Source organism: Molossus molossus, unplaced genomic scaffold (genome assembly GCF_014108415.1).
Source record: "Molossus molossus isolate mMolMol1 unplaced genomic scaffold, mMolMol1.p scaffold_m16_p_6, whole genome shotgun sequence".
NCBI classification, from domain to species: domain Eukaryota; kingdom Metazoa; phylum Chordata; class Mammalia; order Chiroptera; family Molossidae; genus Molossus; species Molossus molossus.
The window spans coordinates 315,781-341,936 of record NW_023425399.1 but is presented as its reverse complement, the minus strand read 5'-3'; the positions used below and the strand labels follow the sequence as shown (position 1 = coordinate 341,936).

The 26,156-nt window shown below is 57.7% G+C and overlaps 1 protein-coding gene across 1 annotated transcript in view; it reads right to left on the bottom strand.

Annotated features, from left to right (window-relative positions):
• Window positions 1-25,918, bottom strand: part of ZBTB46 (zinc finger and BTB domain containing 46) — a 41,842-nt gene extending 15,924 nt beyond the window's left edge. Inside the window, exons 1-2 of the mRNA XM_036245505.1 lie at window positions 25,877-25,918; window positions 6,449-7,418 (exon numbers count right to left, since the gene is read on the bottom strand). Coding sequence (XP_036101398.1) covers window positions 6,449-7,385 — 937 coding nt within the window. The 5' untranslated portion in view covers window positions 7,386-7,418; window positions 25,877-25,918. The remainder of the gene's footprint in view (window positions 1-6,448; window positions 7,419-25,876) is intronic.
• Between the last annotated feature and the right edge of the window lie 238 nt (window positions 25,919-26,156).

Genomic DNA, 26,156 nt, shown 5'->3' with positions numbered 1-26,156 from the left:
TCCCCACTAAACACCCCCTGCACCCCAGCTCCTGGCACCCACCATTCTGCGCCCTGTCTCTATGACTTTGACTACGTTAGGGACCTCCTGTGAGCAGAATCACAGTGTTTGTGTCTGCTCATGTCACTGAGCACGTGTCCTCGGGGTTCATCCACACACGGGTTCAGAAGCCCCTCCTCCGAAGGCTGCCGACCACTCCACAGTGTGAATGAGTCACATGCTGTCTATCCATTCGCTTATCGTGGGTGTGGTTGCTTCAGGAACTGTTTCGTGAATGAAATAAGGAAGGAAGGGAGGGAGGAGAAAAAAGCATCTCTTGGCTGTAAACACATTACAAACAATGGCCCGAGTTCTTCCGAGCCTCAGAAAGTCTTGGGGAAGAAGAGGGGTGCCCTTGTCCCCAGCTAAAGGTTACTCCAAGGTCAGGGCATTCAGGAGCTCTTCACCTGCAGCAAGAAGAGATGAGCGCAGCCCTGGCCACGCGGCTGGTTGGAGCCTCGTCCCGCGTACACCAAGGTCAGGGCTCGATTCCCAGTCGGGCACGTCCGGGAGGCAGCCGATCCATGTTTCTCTCTCCCGTCAATGTTTCTGTGTCTCTCCCTTCCTCTCTCTCTACAATCAATCATCCTCGGGTAAGGATTTTTGAAAAGTACAAGCTTTCTTTTCAAAAGCCGGGGGATGAGCTCAGAACCTGCGTCTTTATTTATTCCACACGCCGAGAAAAAATGCCGGCAGTGCTGCTTGAGTTTCCGAGTGTGCCAGCCACGCCGGCACCCTCCAGACGCTGTGTGTGGCCAGTGCCACCCTGTGAGCAGTGCAGGGCCAGACGGGGAGGCTGCCTCCAGACACCCCCCTTCCAGGACACAGCCCCGCCGCCCCCGGGCCTCGCTTCACACAGACCCACACGTTAGACCGAAACCTATAACCTGCCAGGAGACATCTCTGTGACCTGAGGCAAAGACTTCTTAGATAGAACCCGAAAAGCATGAACCGTAATAGGAGAAGTTCACAAATTGGACTTCATCAAAATTCAAAATGTATGTGCCTCGAAAGACAGCGTTAAATAAAAAATGAGCCAAAGACCGGGAGAAAATGTTTGCAAAACACACACACACACACGTACACACACACACACACACACACACACACACGAGGAAGGACGTGTAATCAGGATTTGCAAAGAACTCTCTGTTCGGCGATGACAAACGACAAAGCCTTCTTCCCTAGTACGTCCCCAAAGGAGAGGTGTGGAGGCCAGTCAGCACGTGGAGACACGCTCATCGCCGCAGCCACAGCCCACGAACACGCCACGCGCTCTGCACGGTGACATCCAGACCCGACCCCAGGAGGACAGGGGCCAGCACAGGCTGGACTTGCCCCGGACGTTCCCGGCGGCCTTGTTCGCTGTGGCTGAAAACTTCCCAGAAAACCAAACCCCACAGCAGATGAATGAATTAACAAACTGCTACAACCATAGAACAGTGTGTTTGGCAGTAAAAGAAAGACTTACTGATGCCCACAACTGAACGAAACTCAAAAGCACATGAAAAATCACAGAGGTGGAGACACACGAGTGAGCGGCTGCCGGGGGTTGTGGCGGTGACAACCCTGCAGCGAGGCTGGGCGGGGGGCTCAGGTCACGGGCTGCATCAACGTCCACATCCTGGCTGTGATTCCGGCTGTAATGTGCAAGATGATGCCACTGGGGAAAGCCACCCGAAGAAACACGGGATCTCATCGTATTACTTCTTACAGTTGATGATTAGTCCACAGCCGTCTCAGAACGATGGTCATGTTTATACTTCTCAAGCTGGCTGCTCTGAGATGAGTCTGGAGGGGCTGTGTGGGGCGTGGGGGGTACGGGTAACTGAAAGGGCAGGAGGGAACATTCCTGGTGGTGGAAACGGTCTCTCTCCTGAACACAGGGCTGCAACATTTGTGAAAACTCATCAGACTCACCCACTAGTGTTTACAAGTAAAAGACAGACACCAGGCAGAGCCGTGGGGGGCACCAAGTGACCCCAACCCCTCGCCCACTCTTGGGAGTGGGGAATGACGAGACCACTTAGGAAGAAGTCTGACACTTTCTTATAAAACTGAAGTCCGCCCTTCGTATGACCCAGATGCTCCATGCCTAGGTGTTTACTCAAGAGAAAGGGAAACACATGTCCACAGAACAGACTGGCCCAAACACTCACAGAACCTTCATTCATAATAGCGAAAACTGGCCCCAGTGCCCACGTCCGTCGGCGAGAGGCCGGATACACAAACACTGGTGTATTCAGGCAACAGAACACGCACCAGGCCCAGCAGGGCCTGGGCCACAGGGACACGGCGACCGAGGAAGAGGGGTGCCGGCTGCGGCATCACCGCCCTGCCCTGCGGGGTTCAGCCACCGCGGGGCCTGCCCGTGGCCTTGCCAACCCACAACACACGCGAGCTCTTCCTCCGGGCTTCCTCTGGCTGCGACAGTGGGGTCCCCAGCTCCGTCCGGCAACCCGAGCGGGAAGAGCAGCGACACTGGCCCAGCAAAGCCCAGGGCGAGTTCAGACGATGACTCCAAGATGTGGCCTCGCGCATGGACAAGCCACAGAGGCACAAACGCAGGTCCCAGGGCGCGACCCAGGCCGGTCTCACAGTCACTCGTTTGCTGAGGTCGGCGCCAGCCTGCCCACCCTCCCCCCACGGGCCCGAGCCCCTCATTCTTGACCACCCATCCCACGGGGTGCTGCTGTCTGTTCTGGGGCGCCACGGCCACAGGACCGACCATCTGTCACACCCGAGGCAAACGTCAGGGGTGGGGGTACAGCCAAGTGCTCCGAATCTTGAGGGAAGGACTGAACCGCAGAGCAGGGAGGTCCCTGTGTCTCGGGTGGAGTCTCGAAAACCAGGTGTTGGAGGTAGGGCCAGTCCCAGCCTGAAGCATGTGGGGTCACTTCACATTCAGACCCTTTACCCGCAAGATTATTCTCTTTCCACAGAGACGATCAAATTGAGGGGGAGTCACTCCTTCGGGGAGTGCCAGAGCCCCTGCACAATCTCCCCGAGGTCCTGAGCTCGGAGGACCGAGGCGCTGGGCGGGGCGCGTCATCGCCCCTGCAGTCAGGTCATGGAACCGCCTGTCGGTCAACCCAAACTCAGGGGTTCCGGCTTCTCCAGACAAGTCCTCTGAGTCCTGTGTGGTTCAGGACGTAGCTGCAGCCCGGTACGACAGTCGGGTGGGACGGCCAGACTTCGAGGAGGGCACAAGAGGAGAGGCCACCAGCCTGGAACCAGCTCCTGCCTCAGCCCCAGCGACAAGCTCCGAGGGGCTGGGAACCTCGGACTCCGCCACGGGGGGCTGCCGAGCCACCTGCCCCGTCCCAGGCAGGGGAGAGCTGCCAGGCACGAGTGGCCAGCGACAAGCCTCCCGGGGCCACCTTCACCACCCCGAAGCTGTTCTGTGGCTCCCACGTATTTGTGAAACTCCCAATATGCCGCGGTCTCAGTGCAGGTGCAAACATTTACTCTGCCAAACCCACACTTTCCATCCTGGCTACAGAACGACACGTCTGTAGCACCTGCGGGCACGCGGGACGTCAGCACCAGGCACCTGGGCTCTTCCCGAACCCCCAGGGAGGTAGAAACCCACCTCCTCCAAGGCGCTGGGCCGCCCTTGGGATCACAGATGGTGAGGCTGGAGGTCAAGGAAGACGAGAGGACGTGCAGGCCTAGGGTGAGGTCTCCCCAGCCCCAGAACATCACCGTGTGCACACGTCCCTGCCTGGGTCAACGCTATCTCCACAACCTGCCTCACGCACGAGACGCCATGATTACACGATTCCTGGAAGCTGCCAGGTTAGGAAGCACGGCCTTTCGCTGGGAAAAAGTCGCTCCAGATGCTGACAGGCCCCAGTCACCACAGCGGAGGTGGGACACACAGGGGTCAGGGCAGGTGGGCAGCCTGCAGGACTGGACACCTGAGTATACACGCCAGTGCCCCAAACAATGTTCGGTAACCACAGGGCACACTTCTCTGGGGAAAGGTCTTTTCTACGAAAAGCGAGCTGGGAATAAAAAACTCTCTTTAAGATGCAGTACATCTTAAATGCAAACCAAGTGACCTCCACTGGGGAGCACAGTTGCACTTGTAAACCCCTGCCCGGGGCTGGGGCGCAGTGAGCGGACTCCGCGAGCCGGGCAGACCGTCCCACGCGAGCCCACAACCTCATGTCCTTGTCTCAGCGACTTGGAACAATCCAGCAGGAGCAGCTCACAGTTGCCTTGGTAACCCAAGAAATTTAAGACATTAACAAGAGTACACAGTAGAAATCACTTGTTGGATTCTAAAAACACCTTCTGCTCGACAAGCGCATTTGAAACATCCAACCCACAGGCTTGAGGAGGCTACTTACTGCCTCCTCGTTGGAGGGTGACTCCCCGCCTCACGGGCTCCAGCATCACAGCCCGCAGGCGACAGGTGATGCGTGACGGAGGCGGGGACACCTCTGCGCTGACCACCACGGCAGGTTCGGCACGAAGCCTCTATCTGGTCATTCACCGTGGACTGCTGCTCGTCAGGCCCTAGGCAGAGCTGGGGGACAACTACAATCAAAGTCAGGAGCAGACGGGGACACCGCTGTCCCTCTCCTTACCGACAGCTAGCAGGGGGACAGACACCAGCCTTCTTCTGACTTAGTTCAGTGAAACACCAACGGTTCCTGTGGGCTGCCTGTCGGAGACATTGGCAATGTCTGGAGACATTTGGTTGTCACAACTAGCGGGCGGCTTGCTACCGGCCTCCAGTGGATAGAAGTCAGGGACGCTGCTTACATCCCAGGACGCCCCACACCGTTACCCAGCCCAGGCGGAGGCCTGGTCAACCCAGAACATGCAGCGGATACAGTAGCAATGAGACCAAGAATGAGTACTACAAGCTACAGTGTATCTGGATGCCACTGTTTAATGGATACAGAGTTACAATTTGGGGATAAACAGAAAGTTTAGGGAATGGATTAGTGATGGCTGAACAACAATATGAATGTATTTAATGTCAATGAATTGTGCACTTAAAACTGGTTAAAAGGGTCCGGCTGGTGTGGCTCAGTGGTTGAGCATCAACCCTGCACCAAGAGGTTGCCAGTTAAATTCCCAGTCAGGCCCGGCAGGTGTGGCTCGGTGGTTGAGCATCGACCCTGCACCAAGAGGTTGCTGGTTCAATTCCCGGTCAGGGCACATGCCCAGGTTATGGGCCCGATCCCCAGTGCGGGGGGCATCCAATCGATATTCTCTCTCATTGATGTTTCTATCTCTCTCCCTCTCCCTTCCTCTCTCTCTAAAACCAATAAAGAAAAAAAAAATTTTTTTTTAATGGTTAAAAGGGGCCCTGGCCCTGGCCAGTTTGGCTCAGCGGTTAGAGCGTCAGCCTGCGGTCCGGAGAGACCCGGGTTCGGTTCCCGCTAAGGGCACGTACTTCGGTTGCAGTTTGTCCCCGGCCCTGGTTGGTCGAGCGGGTGGCAGCCACTCGATGTGTCCCTTCACGTCGATGTTTCTCTCTCTCTCTCCCTTCCTCTCTCTCCCTCCCACTCTATCTGTACAAAAAATGGAAAAATATCCTCGGGTGAGGATAAAAAAAAAAAAGGGGCCCTGGCCAGGTGGCTCAATTGACTGGAACACCATCCTGTACACCACAAGGTGGTGGGTTCGATTCCTGGTCAGGAAGTGTATGAGATGCAACCCAATCAATGTTTCTCTCTCACATGGATGTTTCTCTCTTCCTTCCTCTCCCTCTAATAATCAATAAAAACATATCCTCGGGTGAGGATTTTTAAAAATGACTAAAAGTTTATGGTATGTGTCTTTCACTACGGTAATAAAGCTGTAGTGCATGGGGGCTAGGGGTACTCTTCCTACTGAGGAGAGTGGCAACGGGCCCCAGGAAGACTTCCCAGCAGGGGAGCAGGGGCCCCCACCAGCAAATGGCACGTAAGCATTCGTGACATTTTTCAGGGCTCACTGCCCCACGGTTTGCTGCCTTCTGTCCATCTCTGTCCATTCACTCGGCTGAGTTCTAACCTACTTTGTGGACAAGACTCCCCATGGTGGACATCTGCTAAGAAGCCTGATCCGGACCGACCCTTGGTGGTCCCTAACCCCTAACCACAGCCCTCAAGTCCCCAGGGTGCTCATTCCCCCATGTGCCACCGAGAAAGGCTCAGTTCGACCCTCATTACCACCAGGAAGAGCACCTGACACTCAGTAAACACTGAGTCAACATCTGGGAGACAGATACAAAGTATCGTCCAGAGTGTGAGAACTGGTTCAACAAGCTTAGAGCCCCACACTGTGCGGTGCCACCCAGCGGCGGTGCGCACACACAGCAGCGGAACCACCGGCGTGAGCCTGGGACTGCGTCACTTGGCGTCACGAGCAGCCGCGGGGCCCCACCTGGAACAAATAAAAGACTTACTTGAGTCGCGGCTGCTGAAGGGCCACCCGGACGTGGGCAGGAAGGACGGCACTGGGGAACCGGCCCGGCTCTCGTCCTCCACCTGCTGCGTGATGTGCCGGACGGTCTCTTTGTTTTTCCGGTTCTTCCTTCGACCTGTGGGCTGCCAGCTGTCCCCTGCGGCCTGCTCGGAGAAAGAGTTCTGTGTCCCGCCATCCCTGGCAGAGGGCGGCTCGCTCCCTCCGTAATGAGACGGCGAGATCTGCTCTTCCTTGATGCGCAGGGGCCCGTAGCCCATATCGCCAGGCCACAGCGACTGTGAAGACATGTCGTCGGAGCCGTCGGCCTTGGGCTCCTGGTCCTCTTTGCCATAGCTGCTTCCTCCTTCGTGGCAGCTGGCGATGGCCGAGTCCCCGGAAGAATTGGTGGGACTCGTGCGCCGAGCCAGCCACGGGGAGATGCTCCTTCCGGCCATCACGGCAGAGATGAGGGCGTCCGTGCTGCTGCCGGACGGGGCACCCACCTCGAACTCCGAGAGCTCGTCCGAGGCGTCCGGCTTGATGCTGATGTCCAGCGCGGCCTTGATGAAGTCGTGGCACGCCTGCACAATGTCCGTCATCTGCAGGAAGCTGGCCGCGGACATCACCTCGATGACATTCCGGCTGGTGAGGGCCAGGTGGGCGGAGTACATGAAGTCGATGATGGCCTTGAAGCCCTGGGCCGTGACGATGTCCAAGTGCGTGACCGTGGCCTGCTCGGACGTCTTCTGCACCTGGCAGTACAGCGTCTTGAAGTACCGGCTGCTGCCGAGCAGGACGTTCTTGTGAGCCTTGAACACCTTGCCCTCGACCACGACGCACACGTCACAGAGGACCCCGTGCTGCCTCTGCTCGTCCAGCTCACGCAGCAGGTGCCGGTAGTGGGACGCGATTTCCATATCTTCCTTCCGGTTGTTCATTGGGAAGCCGTGGGGTTGCCTCTTCTACAGACGCTGTGGGGACAAGAAGGGACAGTCAGCCACTCGGCCGGCACAGCCCGCCAGGCGCTCAGGGCGTGCGCCGGAGGGAGGCCCCGGCGAGCGCAGACCCACAGGGGGCCCGGCCGTGATGGGGGGGGTTCTAGTCCGAGGCCCTCACAACGGACACGCGTTTCTGGACACACAGCAAACTCTCAGAACAAAAAGCAAAGGTCCCAGCGACAAGAAAAACGCCCATCGGTAGGGAGCAAATTTCTCATCCGAATGGAAAGTCTAGGTTAAATAATCTGTGTCCTCATCCCTCACCCTTGAAGGAATAGCCTCAAAAATAAAACAAACGAGAGAACAACTTCCTAGGGAAGAGCCTCTGAGCAACGGGATGAAGCAGCCGTCGCAGCCTTCACCCCACAAACCTCCAGCCAACAGCCCCACCAGCTTCCCGGGGAGCAGGCCCCGGACCAGCTTGGGACCTGAGAAGGTTTTCTGTGGAAGGGACAGGCATCCCCGGCTTACCCTCGTGAAGCTTCGTGGTCACCAAATCCATCTCTGACTTGGTGCTGCCCACCCCCCCCCCCAATGCATTCCCAGCCTGCAGCTCCCAACCTGTGTGCCCCCCTCTCTCTGCTGCCTGCAACAGTCTCTCAGGAACGCGGTGCCACAGACCAGGCAGCCTGACTCCCAGACCAAGGTGTCAGCTGGGTCTCCCCTGCTGAAGGCTGCTGGTGGCCCACACCCCTTGGCATTCCTTGGCTTGTGGGTGTGCCCCCATCCCTGCCTCTGTCTTACCACGGCACTCTCCCTGTGGGTGTCTGCCCCCATGTCCCGTTCTCATAAGGACAGGGGTCCTGCTGGACCAGGGCCACCAGCTCCAGTGACCTCATCTTCACTAATTACCTCCCACCAGCTCCTGGCCACGTGACAGGAGAAGGAAGGCCTCGGGCACCGCATTCAAAGGAGGAAGCGGAGGTTTCATTATCTGATTTCCTATACAAATAAGTCCTCACCAGTGGGACAAACCCTTGAAGAATCAGGAAGATCTCGGCGAAGGGAAAGAGCCCAGCGCTGCCCACAGATGAGAGGCGACCTCAATCACTTCAGTGCACACGCAAGTTCTGAGACAGGTCATTACTCAACTGGGGCAGCCGGGAACTCGGTGTGGACCTTACAGAGATTCTGTCGTAAGAGCAACGCAGCGTTCTGAGAGGCTGCGTGGACACTGAGGGAAAGGGCTGGACACCGGCAGTTTAAACAGATCTGTCCGCTGCGGACATGCTGGAGGGGCACGCCCCACCCAGGAGCTCGGGACGGCAGCTGATGTGCATTTCAGTGAAAACCTCTCAGGGTCAGGAAGACATTTGTGGGGTCTGGCCCACCTAGCCCAAGGGAGAGAGCTGCCTGGCGGCCAGCTGCCTGGTTGCTGTTCAGCATCTGTGACCCTAAAATTGGAAGCACCCTGGGCAGCAAAGCCAGTCATCACAGAGCCAACAAGGGAGGTGCACACTTGAGCAAGGTCACGGTGTGAGGGCAAGGAGAGCAGAGCACCTGCCCTGGCCGCAGGATGCACACCTGTCCAGGAAACACACACCTGTCCAGGGAACGCACACCTGGCCGCAGGACACACACCTGTCCAGGGAACGCACACCTGTCCAGGGAACGCACACCTGGCCGCAGGATGCACACCTGTCCAGGGAACGCACACCTGGCCACAGAACACACACCTGTCCAGGGAACGCACACCTGGCCACAGAACACACACCTGTCCAGGGAACGCACACCTGGCCGCAGGATGCACACCTGTCCAGGGAACGCACACCTACACCTGTCCAGGGAATGCGCACCTGGCCGCAGAACACACACCTGTCCAGAAAACGCACACCTGTCCAGGGAACGCGCACCTGGCTGCAGGACACACACCTGTCCAGGGAACGCACACCTGTCCAGGGAACGCACACCAGGCCGCAGGATGCACACCTGTCCAGGGAACGCGCACCTGGCCGCAGGACGCACATCCGTTCATGAAAACATACCTGTGGGCTCACATCTATGGACAGATAATCTGACCATCTCTGAAGCACCTGTGCTGCTGCCAGAGCAGAGGGCACTTTCATGCATTTGAGGGTCATGCGTGGCCCCGGAGTAAAGGGCCCTTTCAGAGAGGTGAGGTCCAGGAGGGACTCAGGCGCCACATCATGTGCTAAGGGCGGGGTGAGACCAGGGCCAAGGGGACACCTGTGCCCACACTGCTGCTGAGACGGCACAGAGCAACGCAGCACCGTCACGGCCACGCCGCTCTGCAGTCCCCAAACACCACTTCTGTTGTATTTCTCCTGGTTTTATTCACAACCCACGAATCTCCAGGTACTTCCGTTTCGGCCAGAACCACTATCAAACCACCACCCTGGTACCAAACCAACGTGAACCCACGTTCCAGACCCAACCTCCAACGTTGCGTCAGCCAGAAGGGGGCCGGGGCTCATCAGGGCCCGTGCCCACCACGCTTGGCCAGGAAGACAAGGAGGGCACACGGCCAAACGGCCCGGGCGAGAAGGGGTCCCGGGGGCCTGTCCTGTCTGGACGGGCAACGTGTCTGACACTTTCAATGCCGTTTCCAACCACGAGTGCTTCGTGGGTAAAGGCTAAATAAATCACCATATTGCAAAATGCACAGGGACCACGAAGCGTGAAGGCTGCTGTGAATGTATTTCGCTAGCTACTGTGTGTTCAAAGTCTTAATTCTGGGAGCGAGGCAGAGTGATTTTTCCTTTCATCCCTAAGGAGCTCGGCCAGGAAGGCAATTTGTTCTAATAAAAAGGTAAAACAGCCCTGGCCCAGGTGGCCCCATGGTTAGAGCATCGGCAACCCCCTCCATTCCAGCACCGAAGGGTCATGGGTTCGATCCCCAGTCAAGGGCATGTACCTGGGTTGCAGGTTCGAACCCCAACCCAGTCGGGGTCGTGTGGAAGGCAACCCATCAATGGGTCTCTTTCACATCGACGTTTCTCTCTCTCTTTCTCCCCTTTCCTCCCTCCCACCTAAATTTAAAAATGAGCTCCTCACTGCAAAGAAACACTCCAAAAATGTTAACAGAGGTCATCTTTAGATGGCGAGTCACCCTCATTTTCTCTGGTGAGCACAAGGTGACATGGCGGGTTGCTGAACATGATCTCTCCCAACCATAGCCAGGGTGGCCTTCTAAAAATACACACCTGTGACTGCCGCCGCTGGCCGCCGGCCCTTCGGTCAGGGGCTCTGCAGGCCCAGCCCCACCCCAGCCTCCCACTCTGCTGCTCTGGCCTCTTTCGGTTCCCTGACTTCCATCCGCCTGGAGCACCTTCCCAGCCTGCTCATATGTCACTTCCTCTCTCGTGCGCCTCCACCCTGACCACACAGGGCCGACCCTCCCTTCCCAGCACCAGGGGCATCCCCTCCCTGCCCAGCTCCTATCACACAGCTGTGCGCCCTGACAGGGCCAAGTGGGAACAGCATCTGCATCACACACAGCCCAGCCGGTCTACGTGTCAGCCCCGGGGTGCGCAGCAGCCTGGGCCACCTCTCAGGACCCCGCCTGTCTGCCCAGACAGGGCCCCCACACCTCCCCGAGGGCCAGGCCAGCACAAAGGTGCCGTGGGGGCCCTGATGAGGGGCTGGGCTGGCGCAGCTTCCGGGAGAGGGGAACACACAAGGCGGGCCAGGGAAGGAGGCGTCCAGAGGGCAGACCAGGAGGGCTTTGGGTGGCCCCTCCCACCCTGACTCTGGCCTGGGACAGAGCCAGTCCTGGCCTGTGATTAAGGAACAGTGTCCACTCTGCACTTTAATGGGTCTGTGCCCAGTTACTCAGCTGCAGGAGCAGAGGCCTGAGCCGGTGCCCTGAGGGACAGGTGTGGCCAGCCAGCACCCAGGCAGAGCCCCGACCCCTGCGAGGTGCCAGACCACCGAGCCACCTGCCCTGGCCAGCCCAGCCCAGCCCCAAGACAGTGGCGCTTCCCAACATCACTTGGACAGAAGAACCACCCGGCTGAGCCCCGCTGGCCACAGAACCTCGAGACCATGAGTCTGTCTCAGGATGGACAAGTGACCATGAGACAGGGAGGGCCAGGAGACCCTGCGCCCAGCTTACTGCGGGCTGGCTGAGGATCCTGCCGGGCCTCCGGGTGGTCGGGGCCCCAGCCACCAAAACGGGGAACCCAGAGGCCAGCGCTTTGAAGGGAGACAGACGGCCTCAAGCACAGCCGCCGGCAGAGTCCCAGGCGTCCTGACTCAGGTTCTGGCACGCGGGAGAGCGGCCTGGGGCCCTGGGCACAGCGAAGGACCTGGCAGGGCCGGAGGCCTCTGCGGGTCCACCTGAGGGCTGAGTCACGGAGGCAGCTCTGCAAAGTTCCCGTTTCTCTGCTTCCGCTGGTGGGAAGTTGGTCTGGGGGAATTTCGTTGTTTTCTGGGTTGGAAGAGAGAAAGGGGAAGGAGTCACCTCTCTAAGTGTGCGCCAGGCACCTCCAGCTACACTCCGTCCGGTCCAGACCTTCCGTCTTTAATCCCTGCTTGATCCCACGGGCAGGGACGTTCCTGTCAGCCCAGCGGGTGACGCACAGACGTGCAAAGGCAAGCTGTGCGCCGGATGACCACTTCCTCAGGACACCGCCCCCTCCTCCAGGGAGCCTCCGGTGCTCCTCCCAGCATCTGGGAACACTGACCAGGCTCAGTACTCCCTCTTGGAGTCAACGAAACCATAGGACCTTTTTTCTTTTTGCATTAAACTTGCAACATTGAAATCCTATGTTTTAAACTCAAGAAATGTTTGTTTTTTTATTCTCACCCGAGGACATTTTTCCATATTTTGTTCAGATAGAGTAGGAGGGGGGGAGAGAGAGAGAGAGAGAGAAACACAGACATGAAAGGGACACATCGAGTGGTTGCCACCCACACGACCCAACCAGGGCTGGGGACAAACTGCAACTGAGGTACGTGCCCTTAGCGGGAACCGAACCCGGGTCTCTCCGGACCGCAGGCCGACGCTCTAACCGCTGAACCAAACCAGCCAGGGCAAGGAATGTTTTTTAAATGCCCCACTTTGCTTGCTGGTAGAAGGGGGAAGAGCAAATTCCTGGTCCTGGGACACGGGCTTGACAGTAGGAGAGGGGTGTGCCACGGCCGCTCACCCTGGGACATCCCAGCGCCAGGGGATGTGACAAGCCAGAGCGCAACCCCACAGGTGGGCTCTGCCGTTCGGGTCAGTCACGGCGCACAGCAAAGTCAGGGGAGGGACACAGCCACTCACTGCCACTGCTGAACCATGTCCCCCCAAAAGACCTGCTGAAGGTCCCAACCCCAGTACCTGTGAACGTGGCCTTATTTGGAAATAGTGTCTTTGCAGATTTAACCAAGTTAAGATGAGGTCATAACCCAACAGGGCTGGTGTCCTTACAAAAAGGGGAAATCTGGCACAAACACGCACAGAAAGCCACGTGAAGATAGCGGCAGAAGCGGGGGAGGTGGCCTGGGACAGGCCCAGGGACCAGGACCACCTAGAGCCCTGCAGAGTCGGGAAGGACCTCCCTGGGGACTCGGGAGGGCGCGGCCTGCCCACCTTGAGTTCGACTTCTGGCTCCCAGAAGGGCGACCAGATACATTTCCGTTGTGGCCTTTGGTTACAAAAGCCCTAGAAAAAGGCACACCAGCTTTAGAAAATTTTTTAAATGTTTCCTAAAAAACAAATAGGCAGAAAAACCATTTCTGCGAATTTTAGATCTGAGCTGAGCTGTCCTCGGACTTGGAGTGTTAACTCCAAACCCTGTGCTCCCTGCCAACAAGCAGAATCTAAACAGGAAAATAAAGCAATGCCATCGGGCAACAGGACGGACCCCTTCGCTGTCTTTCTCGGCTTTTGGGGGGAAACACTTTCCAATCTATGGAAAAGTTTCGAGAATAACTCAAGAGAACCCCAGAAATACCACTTGTTAACAATCCGCAACTCTATTTACATCGAGTAACACCCTGGGAACTTTCATCAGTCATTTTTTTTTTTTTTTGGTAAAAGCTGTTTCCCTGACAACAAGGGCAGCCGCTGGCCTAGGTGAGGAGCTGTGGCAAAATGGTCCGGGCACCTGGCTCTCGGGTACACACACCGGTTCACACTGAGTCACAACCAGCAGAGTTTCTTTAAATTTCTTTTAAAATTGTTTTCCGTTATTGATTTTAGAGAGAGAGGGAGAGAGAGAAACATCGATGAGAGAGACATCGATTGGCTGCCTCCTGCATGTCCCCCACTGGGGATCAGGCCCACAACCTGGGCATGTGCCCTGACAGGGAATTGAACCGGTGACCTCTTGGTGCAGGGTCGACGCTCAGCCACTGAGCCACACCGGCCAGACTAGCAGTTTCAACAGGCCAATCAGACGTGTTTCCCAGCGTCCACAGTCATTTCTGCAAGAGCGAAGGCCTGTACGTGGTCAACACTCATTGGAAGCCGAATAAATGAGGATGATGAAGGTGGGGGGTGAACAGTAAACTGCCTGACCTGCGGCCGGGACCTCCCACACCACTCAGGCTCATGTCCACAGCGACACCAACAACACAGCCAGGCCCACCGCTGACCAGGCCTCAGCAGGGAACAGGTCCCACGGGTCCCTGGCACCCCCACAGCTGCCAAGGGGCTGAGAAGCCACCAGGGGCCAAGGCGGGAATATGGGAAAAAGCAGGCCGAGGTGGGACTGACCAGGCCAGCGTGAGACCCAGCGTGGGCGTCACCTGGACCCACAAGGATTAAGCCTGGCACCAGTCCAAGGGCGCCGGGGGGAGGGGCTGGTTCTTCCCCCTGATCAGGGCCCAGGCTTGGGGTCCAGAGGAGGGTGGACGGTCCAGGGCACCCTGAGCCCTGGCGTGGGAAAGCCCCCTCTGTACCGTGCTGGGCTGGGACGGGCTCCAAGGAACTTCAAGAAATGAAACTCCATGACTCATGAGGAAAGAGATGGGACCTGCCAAGACTCGGTGAGGAGTGGGGATGCACCTAGGAGGGCCACCTGGGGCCCGGGGCCCGCGTGGGGCTCTCCACATCTGCCGAGAAGTGACACAGCATCCGGAGGGAAATGGGCACTGGATGTGCCGGCTGCTCAGCTGGCAGCCTGGGGGCCCCGCCTGCTCCGGTCGCCCACCAGGCCAGGTCTCCTGGCGACTTCACCGTCCTCATGGCCCTGCTGGGCAGGAAGTGCCCACACCGGGGTGGTCCTGTGGCCCAGGAAGCACCTGCTGGGTGGTGCAGGGCACATGCCCCAGAGGCCAGCATTGTCCCCTCACCAGGCCCAGCCGGGAAGGAGCCCGAGGCTGCTGACACATGGAAGGTCTTGGCCGAGTTCTGGGTGAACCCCTCATCCCATCTCTTCTGCTTTTTTTTTTTTTTCTTTTTATTGATTTTACAGAGAGAGGAAATGAGAGGGAGAGAGAGATAGAAACATCGATGAGAGAGAACATCGATTGGCCGCCTCCTGCATGCCCCGCACTGGGGATTGAGCCCACCACCTGGGCATGTGTCCTGACCAGGAATCAAACTGGTGACCTTTTGGTGCATGGGTGGATGCTCAACCACTGAGCCACACCGGCTGAACTGCTTTTTTTTTTTTATTAATCCTCACCGGAGGATATTTTTTTACTTATCTTCAGACAGAGTGAGAGGAAGGGAGAGAGAGAAACATCAACGTGGGAGGGACACATCGACTGGTTGCCTTTCACACGACCTGACCAGGGCCGGGGACGAACCGCAACCGAGGTACGTGCCCTTGACTGGGATCGAGCCCGAGACTGGTCTGCAGGCCGATGCTCTAACTGCTGAGCCAAACCAGCCAGGGCATCATCTCTTCTGCTTTTAAAATCTAAGTTAATTCTGTGACTTAACGTTAAAACGTTAAAAGTGTCTGGGCCTAAAAGAAACCCAGTAAACGTACTAGGTTCTGAGAAGAGTTCAAAGGAAAATCTGAATTATGAAGCTGGCAAAAACTGACGTGAAGTCCTAAAATCCCTAAGACGGTGGCATGACCAGGGACCAGTCCCCCTGGAGCGCAGGGGCGGGGTCAGCGGGTTAAAGTCTGGCCACGCCTTTGCCTCCACCAAGGAAACAACCAAAAGGCTAATTTGTTCAAAGGTGTGTCCGGCTCTGCTGTTTATAATGGCAAAAAATAAGAAACGCCCAAAGGCCCGACGCTGGGAAAACAGCCCAAACTGCGACACATTAAACTAAACGAGGCCCAACCTGGAGCAATTAAATGCCATTCACGTTGGGGCTGAGAGCTTGTAAGGAAAAAATGGTTAGAAACCAGAGCGCAGAACAGGTGCCCTCGGGATGTGTGTGCAAGTCCTCCTTCCCTCCCGAGCAAGTTTCTTATTCATGAAGCTCGTCGGTGGACGCCGCGGCCACCGCTCGCTTGCTGGGGCAGGACAGCACCCAGACAACTCAACGTCCCGGTGGGGTTCGGCATAAACACAAACGTACACCCTCTTCGCAGCTATGGGGAGCGCCAGCGTGGGGGGGTACCATGGGGGGGCTCTGCTTGACTCTCACCAACTCCCGACAGGACAGGACAGGTGAGAACCACCGTCCCATCTGGGATCAGAGCTGCTGTGGGCAGGGTCCCCCGAAGAGAGGACACAGACTGCTCCTCCTGCCCCTGCCCGCTGGGAAATTTCTTGGGGACACCGGTCACCTTGACAGTGTCTCCCAGGAGCCCCTGGGCAGAGGCCACATCCCCACAGCCGCCACAGCGACCGCAGAACAGCCGTGCTCAGTACCACTTCAGATTTATGAGCTTGAGACCCACCACTCACGCTATTATTCGACGTGTTAAGTGCCATATGTTACGAGACCACAAAAGAAAGTTTTCTAAACTTCTGAAGACTCTATTCCAATAGCTGCAACTGTTCGTTTCCTTGCGCCCTTAGGGGAAACATCAACAATGCCGTTCAGAAAAGGGGCCACAGGTCTCGCCAGCTGCCTGGGGACAGAAAAGGCTCTGGTGTGACCTGGTGGGGCAGGTGAGCTCAGGCGCCCAGAGGAGGGCCCCCCCTGGGCCCCCACTGCCCTTCTGGATACGCTGGGCCCCACCTCCGCTCGTCCCCATCTGAGTGGCCGGCCCCTCCCCACACGGCTGCCTCGCCCCCTCCACGGCAGGTTCGCCATCCGTCTCTGCTTCACTGCTTCCCCTGCGGGGACACAAAGCCACGGAGCAAGGACCTCGCTGGCGGCCACGTCCTCCGTGGGTGTGCCGGGCACTGCAGTCGCCAACGCGTCGTCTGCCAGTCCGTCACGGGGACGGCCGCCGTGACAGGTGACAGCTGCTAGTGGACAAAGAAGCTGCCTCGACAGACTCAGGATTGAGAAACGCGATGAGGAAATGTGTCCGACAAACAAGCTCTAACAGTGTTGCGAGGCGAATGGGTGGCGACCCCATTTTCTTCCCAGATACAACGAAGTTAAAGTGAGGTCATCACAGTGGACCCTAATCCACTATGGCTGGTGTCCTTCTAAGAGGAAAACCTGCCCTGGCCAGTGTGGCTCAGTGGTTAGAGCGTTGGCCTGCGCACCAAAGGGTCATGGGTTCGATTCCCGGTCAAGGGCCGGACCTGGGTTGCAGGTTCAATCCCCGGCCCTGACTGGGGTGCTCGCGGGAGGCAACCAATCAATGCGTCTCTCTCCCATCGACGTTTCTCCCTTTTCTTCCACTCTCTCTCAAAAATCAGTAGAAACACATCCTTGGGTGAGGATCAACAAAAAACAGAAAAGAAAAAGAAGAGGTCAATCTGGACACTCGGGAGGAGGCCCCGAGAACATGGCGGGGGAGACGGCGCCGGCTCCACAGGCCCCGGGACGCCCAGACGGCCGGCACCACGGCAGCTGGAGGCAGGAAGGCTCGGCCTGCTGGCCTTCCGAATGTGACAGAATAAACCTCCGCTGACTGACCCCCTGGTGGCGCTCGTCCTGACAGCCCTGGGGAGCTCAGCCACCTGCCCCACCAGTGTCTCCCAATGGGTGTCACAGGAAAGGCCCTGTGAGACGGGCGTGAGACCGCACGGTGCCATCCGCAGGGCCCACCGCGATGACTCAGTATCTTGTGGCGGGGCCGAGAGCAGAACTACTAAGACAGTCCACCCTTTCACCCCTGCAAGCCACCAGGCAAAGCCACCTGCACCAGAACCCAGAACCTGACGAGGGTCACAGCGCAGCAAAGCAGCGTGCTGGTCCTCGCCCAGCGGCCGCAAAGGGAGGGGTGCACGACCCCTCCAGGTGCAGCCCTGCAGGGAAGGGTGGACCCTTCATATCCTAGACCCCCCCAAAATGGGGTCCTCACCCTTTGGCTTCTGGCTTCTGGCCAACTCGTGGATAAACCTTTACGTTGACAGTTACATGCTCATTTCAGCGTGCATCAAAAAAATAAAAGTAAAACCAAGACATCAAATTCATGATTTCATGGATAGGCTTGCTTCTTTTTATTTTTAGTTTTTTGCATTTATCTTCAGATAGAGCAGGAGGGAGAGAAGGAGGATGAGAGAGAGAGAAACATCAATGTGAGAGAGATACATCGACTGGCTGCCACCCCCATGACCCCAACCGGGGCCGGGGACAAACTACAGCTGAGGTACGTGCCCTTAGCGGGAACCGAACCTGGGACTCTCTGGTCCGCAGGCCGATGCTCTCACCACTGAGCCAAACCGGCCAGGGCCAGGCTCGCTCAAGACAAGGCACAAATAAGCTGAAATAACAGTGAGCCTGTTAGGAGTGATACTGAGCAGACACGGGTGATTGAAAGGAGACGCCCACCCTGCTGGGCTTTCTCCGAGGGAAGCCGCATTCACTGATCTCTGAGGAAAACAAGAACTGAACTTGTCGGTCTGGGACTGACCACCGACCCTCTGCCGGAGCAGACACAGGACCCAGTGGCGGCGTCTGGCCCTTCCCAGCGACAGGCAGCCCCGGAAACCCTCTCCGCTCAGCTCCGCAGAGAGAACCCTGTTTACCACTGAGAAGCGCGGTCACCTCAGCCTCGCTGGACCCAGACCTCGGAGCCTCTCTGCCTCCCTCCGCCCCAGGGCCTCTGGCATCTGGAGTTCCAACCAGACAGAGAAAGGCAAACGTATCAACAATGATCAGGAAGCCAGATCAGGAGACGAGAAGCAGAAACATTTAAATCCGCCTCTCGGCACCTGAAATGTTGACTCTGCCGTCCCACCAAGTTCAGGGAGGGACCGTGGACCCGATCTCAAGGACAAGGACAAGGACGCCTCACACGCTCACCCCTGGTCCCGCCTCATTCTGCTAACAAGGTCAGAAGAGAAACAGGGACGTCAGCACGTCCCCAGGCTCAGAAGTATTCTGTCCAGCAGCCCGGGGCTGTCACACATGCACGGTCACTGCCCTGTGTCCAGCGTGTCCGCTGATGATTCTGGAAACTTCTTCCACGCACTCTGAGGCTGAAGAGAAGGTCCCCACATACGATAAAAGCCATGCGCTCAGAGGTACATGTTCCTGTGTCACCACAGACAAAGGAAGTGACTACATTTCACGGGAAGCATGGACACCTCCTGTTGCTGGAGCCACCAGAAACGAAAGCAAAAGTGACCGCACAGAATAAACAGGCACTGTGAGCACTGTGACGCTGGACGGGGTTCTCCCGGGAGCTACACTCACTCCGGCCCAGAACCTCGGCTCTGGTCTGACAGGGGTCCCGACTCCCCAAGCGTCCCTCCGGAAATCAAAAACTGCACACGGAACAGTCTCTCCGAGTCGCAGGAGAGGCGCCTGTTGATGCTGCGGAGACATCCTGAGCACGAGAAGGCTCTGCAGCGGCCCAGGCACTCACCAGCGGGGACCCAGCAAGAACTTACGTCCGCAACCTTCTCTGACCTCAGAAGGTTTGTGCAGGAGAATCGCCACCTTTACGTCCTAGTCAGCAGCGAATTCTCTTGACATCTTAGGAGAGGGAATAAAGCTGATCGAGAGGAACCGAGAGATACCCCAGCCAGGCGGGATGAACAGCAGGCCCCACCGCGTGGTTCAGGGCAGGGAACAACCCCAAACCCTGCCAGGAGGCCTCACCTTGTGTGACAGGCCCCACAGGAGAGTCTGGGAGCCACCCGTGTCCACAGATGCTCAGCCGAACCTGGGGTCTGTGGGGCTCAGGGACCGGCAGCATCCTGGGTCCAGAGACACGCCACAAAGTCAACCGGTGCCACTTGGAGCCCTGAGGTGGCACAGAGCTCGCCGCTCAGGCTCAGTGAGTGTGGCGTCCAGCCCAACCCTACGAGCGTGTGCAGCCCGAGCGAGAGAAGTCCAAGGTGGGGAGGCCAGAGCTGTGGCCCACCACACTGAGCTCCAGGCCCGAGGCCGCACCCACCGTCACTACGTCCGCACCCTCCTCTCCGCTGTCCTGACTCCTGCGGTGGCCTTGCTCCTCCAGGACAGCGGCGCCTGCAGCCTGCGGACTGCTCTGCTCTGTGTGCAAGAGGATGTGGGCACAGGGTGCCCGCCACAGGGCTCATATGAATGACTGAAACGCCGGGCTTTCAATGCAGACGGGACGGTTCCGGTGCCAGGAGGCTCCGTTAGAGACCACAGGCTTGGGGTGAGTCCCCAGCAAAAGTGCCCGGTTCCCTTGGACAGACAGTGTCCATATTCTAGCAAGAGTCTCAGCCCCAGAGCCCGTCCGAGGACAAGCCTCTGACCATTACACTCCCCCCACCCAAGCCTCCTGCGATGACCTCTCCTTCCAAGTCTGCAAGGAAGCCCTGTGGTCACAGCACCTAAACCACACAGCCTCCTCATGGGTCCCGCTGCGCCACCCTCACGATGTTTTCACTCAGCCTGGTCCACCCTTTCTGTGATCTGTCCCACCCAGTCACCCTCGGTCCCCACTAGGCAGGTCCCTCTCTGCACACACCGCGGGGGTGCGGGGCAGGTGTCACTCACCTCACACGCTGCTCCCCGCCATGTGGGTGGTCAGTGGATTCCGCGTGTGTTTCTAGAAAGCCTCCCCGTCTGCATCGGCCACCCACACTCCAGAAACCCAGGCCCAGCGCAGAGCACCTGAGCTCTGTCACATCCGCGGAGCGACTGCCGAGAAGTTGGGCTGGAGAGAGCGGACCGGCCCCCAGGTGCAAGGGTTTGGCAGACGTCTGGTTCTTCTGCCCCGTGAGGGGTCACCGGTTCCTCTCCACACCCCAGGCCGCACACTGAACTCTCGCCGTGGACACTTCCCTGGCCAGGTGACCCACCCTGACAAGGTGCCACTCACATGGTCACCCTCCTGGAGGCAGCTCTCTGACCTGAGACCCTCGAACCCTCCGTGCGAGCCCAAGCCCCAGGTGCCTCCTCTCTGCTCCCGAAGACGAAGGTGGGGCAGGGTCCACGTGCAGCAGGCCCCGCCCCAGGGGCCTCGTTCTCACGCAGGAGCTGCTAACACACGGGAGGAGCAGACGGAGCGAAGAGGGAAACCAAACCTCTTTCGAACAAAACGCACCCGTGGCCCTGGCCTGGCTCAGGGTTGGAGCGTCGGCCTTTGACCTAAGGGTTGTGGGTTTGACTCCCGGTCCAGGGCATGTCCCCGGCTCTCACACATCTATGTTTCTCTCATTCTTTCCCTCCCTCCTTTTCACTCTAAAATCGATGAAAACGTGACCTCGAGGGAGGAGTAACAACCTCAAAAAGCACCTGCGCCCCACGTGAGTGGTGGTGCTGCTCACTTAACAAGGACGTTTTAACCACCCATCATTCCCACACAGACGGGGACCCCTTCAGAAAGTTCACTGGGTCACTGGAAGGACAGACGCCACGGAGAAGGACATTGAGAGGGGGCAGCACACCGGGGCCACCTGAGGGCAGCGTCAGGGGCACCCTGAAGGCCAGGACAGGCGCTTTTCCAAGAGGACGAAGTGTGGTCTGCGAACGTGCGGGCTGGGACGGGAAGGCAGAGCTTGAAACCTGTGGTTTCTCACGCCCACCCCACAGCCAGGCAGCCCCCAAAAGCTGCCCAGCCGGGGTCCTGTCCTCTCACAGTCCTCCACTCTGCCGAGTCAGGACAGGACTGCCCAGGGGGCCCCATGCTGGGCGGGGTGGGGTGGGGAGTCTGCTTAGACACCCTTTCCTTCGGCCGTCTCTATGTGTTTTTTTTTTCCTTTATTGATTTTAGAGACAGGAGGAATGGAGAGGGAGCAAGAGATAGAGACATCGATGGGAGAGAACATCGACTGGAGGCCTCCTGCATGTGTGTCCCCCCCCTCCCCCCCCCGGGGATCAGGCCCACAACCTGGGCATGTGCCCTGACTGGGAATCAAACCAGTGACCTCTTGGTGCAGGATCGACGCTCAACCACTGAGCCACACAGCCCTCAGCTGTCTTAGAGACTCAGGAGACCCCTTGTCCGCCCCATGGTCTGCACTCTGTCCTCTGAGCTCTTGGGCCCCTCTGTCACTAGCCCTTGTCATCCACACCAGGAACTCTGTCCCCAACCTGGCCTGAAGGCTGGTCCATAGCAGGTCCTCGATAAGGCCAAAGAACTGTCATGAATAAGAAACCCTGGGAATGTCTCTGATCTGATTAACAAACACATCTGTCAAAACAGAAAAGCTCTGTAAATACTGTTGAAAATACACCAACATTGTTCTTCTACTTCCTGCTCTAAAATACCTAGGTTACTAATTTTTTAAATCCAAAAAGTGATGTTCAGAAATACGTAGGGCCCTGGCCCAGTGGCTCTGTTGGCTGGAGCGTTGTCCCACACCACCGAAAGGCTGCTGGTTCAATTCCCAGTCAGGGCACATACTCAGGTTTTGGGTTCGATCCCCGGTTGGGGCATGTACAGGAGGCAATTGATTGGTATTTCTCTCTGACATCGATCTCTCTCTCTCTGTCAAATCAATTAAAAAACAAACATCCACCTGGTTGGTGTGGCTCAGTGGTTGAGTTTCAACCCATGGACCAAGAGGTCGCCAGTTCGATTCCCGGTCAGGGCACATGCATGGTTTGTGGGCTTAATCCCCACTGGGGGTGCGCAGGAGGCAGCCAATCGATGTTTCTCTCTCATCAATGTTTCTATCTGTCTCTCCCTCTCCCTCGCCCTTCCTCTCTCTCTAAAAGTCAATAAAAACATACTTTTCAAAAATCCTCAGGTGGGGATTTAAATAAATAAATACTTAGTAATGTTCAAATGTACATAAGTGGCAGGGTTGACAGACACGGAACAGAAAACTTGACGTAAACCGTATGCGGAGGTCAAGTCTGAGTGGTCTTTTACGGTTCAGCAGAACCACCACGGGCCTGTTCCGACATCACTAACAGCCGGACACGAGCCCGAATCGCAGGTTCCGGCTGCACGGCACCGCAGCTAGAGTGGCAGGGAAGGGGAGATCGTGGCCACTGTCGTGGCCTCAGGTCTCCGCCACGCCAACCGTGGCAAAGCCACCTCGAGACTGGAGGACACAAGAACCAGGATGAGGACAAGACAGTTGTGTTCCAAAGACTTAGAGTATCTGTGGCCTCAATGGAGATTCCTTCTCAGCGGAAAGGCCGCTGAAGCAAACTTACAGCAAAAAGAAGAATCTCTTGCCCTGGCCAGTTTGGCTCAGCGGTTAGAGCGTCGGCCTGCGGTCCGGAGAGACCCGGGTTCGGTTCCCGCTAAGGGCACGTACTTCGGTTGCAGTTTGTCCCCGGCCCTGGTTGGTCGTGCAGGTGGCAGCCACTCGATGTGTCCCTTCACGTCGATGTTTCTCTCTCTCTCCCTTCCTCTCTCTCCCTCCCACTCTATCTGTACAAAAAAGAAAAAAATATCCTCGGGTGAGGATAAAAAAAAAAAGAAGAATCTCTTTTCTCAGGGCAGGGGGACATTCACAGGGGAAGTCTTGGCAATGCACCATCACTCAGCCGACTTCAGGGGAAAAGATGTCAAGTCGGAGAGAAGAAAAAGCCCACATTTGTTCTGAGCACGCGTTGGGCAGGAGCATAGCCCCCAGCACAGAGGGCCCCGTGACTCTGGGTGTGGGGACGAGAGGACCAATGGTTTCTAGAACTCTCCTGTCACTGACAGCAACCAAGAGGGCACCTGAGCACACAGTACCCGCAGTGAGGACTCAGCGCCAGTGTCCTGGCTCACGGAACTTTCTGAACACGGCACCCTAAGTGGGTCTCCTCGGCTCTTGGAGGCTGGTCCCAGACCTCTGGTTGAGAACAAAGCATGAGAGTGGTACAGCTGTCCCAGAAACACAGACCACAGGGACAGCATGGCCCAATTTCCCTTAATTTGAAAAACCCCACATAAGGACAATGTTGGAAAGTTCACTCTGTTAAAATTTAATTCAGTTTAACATGTTTGTAAATAATACATCATTTAGCAATGAAAGGCTGTCACACTTCAGGGTATTTCCTCCAGGTCCCTGTTTGCCTCAGCCTTTCGATGCTAATGGGTGACCAAGGAGCCTGGGGTGTATGGGGGTGACGTGTCCCTGGGTAACTGAGTGAGGATGCAGCACCCAGGAGAGCTGATGCCTCTGCAGGCAACAGCCAGCAAGACCTGAACACGAAAGGGGACGTGGACCGAGTCTGAGCACAGCACACACAAAACAGCTAAACCGACACAGAAATTTTCCCATCCAACCAAAACAAAATTCTTACGTCCACAATGTCAACGAGAGGCTTCAATGAAAGTCCTGAGGCTGGCATCCAGGAAAGCCTGGATTTGGGGTTTCTGAATAGCCTATCGTGAGTACATTCCACCACTCCCCAAAGAGAACTCTCACAGTCACCCCCCTCCCCGCCTTCTCTTCAGTTAAGGATGTGAAAATAATTACTGGCTTTTTAGGGGACACCGTGTTTAAGTTCCTCCTTCAATCTTCAGTAACTTCTGCCTAAGTGTGCCTATTATTCGCCTGATCCTTTCTGGAATAACAAGGCGTCCCCAAATTTCAGTTCAAAATATCCGAAACTATCAGAAAATATACCCAGTGGAAGGATTCTACTTGGATACAACACTATTGTTTACTTCATTATTCATATGAAAAAAAAAAAAGCCTTCCATAAATTTTCTTCTGATGAACAAACTATTTTCCACTCTAGCAGAGTGGAAATATTGCCTTGCGCAGGCAGCAGGCGGGCCAGCAACAGAGAATCCACAAGTCTGTTACCCAAACGGGAAGTTACCTTTGATATTAAATCCAGTATGAAAGATTCTACAACTGATACAATTAAAATGCGCGAGAGTACTGGGTGCACAGGTGTCTGCGCCCAGCCAGCCCAGCCATTTGCTAAACCCGTTGCCTAATTAGCATTTCTTTAAACAATGCTGGTAACAATCTTGCCACTGTAATCCAGGACAAATGCGTCGCTGAGATTGTAGCAGGGAGAGCATGAGGAAATTCGCTGACAATCTCAGTCAAACTTTATTTTGTTTATATTTCCTCGGTCTCAGAAAATATCTGTTCTTCGCCCCATTCGGTTTGTACCCAGGTTCCCTGCCTTGGTCCAGCCCTATTGTGCGTGGTCCGTTAAACCTACGCATAATGAATTTGTTAGCGGGACTGGAGGTACCCCAACTAGCCAGAGCCCTCCTCCTGGCGCAGAAAACTCCCTATTTGCCATTGGGATTGAGTTGTCATATACTGACTCCTGCTACCCTGTGAAACTGACATGTCTATTTACAGAGAAACAAAGACACGGCTCGCGGCGGACCCCGATCCCTCTGCGCGCCCCGTCGGCTCTGCGCGCCCCTCGCCACTCTGCGCGCCTCGTCCCTTCCCGTTCCTCTAGCCGCCCGGCCCCGAGGCCCCAGAGCCCAGATTCAGCCGGTAATTAAAATGGAGACGAGGCTGGTGCTCGGCTGCAGGGGGATACAATGACCCCCCAAGGCCGGGCAGGGCGCGGGGACCCGCCCGCACCCACCTCCCGCAGTTCCGACTCTTGGCAAACTCGGCGCGGGCGGGTCCGGGTGCGGCTCGGAGGCGCGGGCGGGGGGCGCGCGGGGCGGCGCGGGTGAGGGGCGCCAGGACGCCCCCGGGCTGTCTCCTGGGGCCGGGCGTTGACGCAGCAGAAATTACCAGCTGGAAAATTCCCCTTTCGGAGGTGACGGGGGAGGGACCGCGGCGGCAGCGGCAGGAGGCGCCCAGGGCGAGGGGCGCGGGGCAGTCCCGCTGCCGCCTCCGCCACCGCGAGCAGCCCCGCGGGGACCCCGCACCGCCCCCGTCCGCCCCGCCCCACGCCACCCGAGCTCAGGGACCAGTGGGGGCCGGGTCGGTGTCGCCACCAGCGGCTCCAGAGCCGCAACCGGGGAGCGCCGATCGCCGCCAGGAGGGCGCCCCCGCGGGGTGGGGCGCGGCGGGCGCTGGGCGGCAGGCGGCGGTGGCGCGCCCCGGCTCGGAGTGGCTCCGGCTCGGAGCGACCCCGGTCTGGCCCCCGCCCGGCCCCGCCGCGATGCGCTGGCCGGCCGCGCGGACAATGAGCCGGCGTCGCTTACCTGTGACCCCATGGGGCGCGGACGAGGGCGGGCGCTGCGGCCGCCGGACCGGAGCCGCTGATCGCCAACGCCGCCGCCGGGCGAACGCCGTGTCCGGGCGGGTCCGAGATGCGCGCTCGCCTCAGCTGCTCCGTCCGTCTGTCCGTCGGTCCGTCCGTCAGGCCGGCGCGCGCTCCCGCGCCCGCTCCAACCCCGCGGCCCCCGCCGCCCGCGCGCGCGCCCCGCCTGCGGACCCCGACCCCGCCCCCGGCGCGCGCCCGCAGCTGCTGATTGGCCCGCG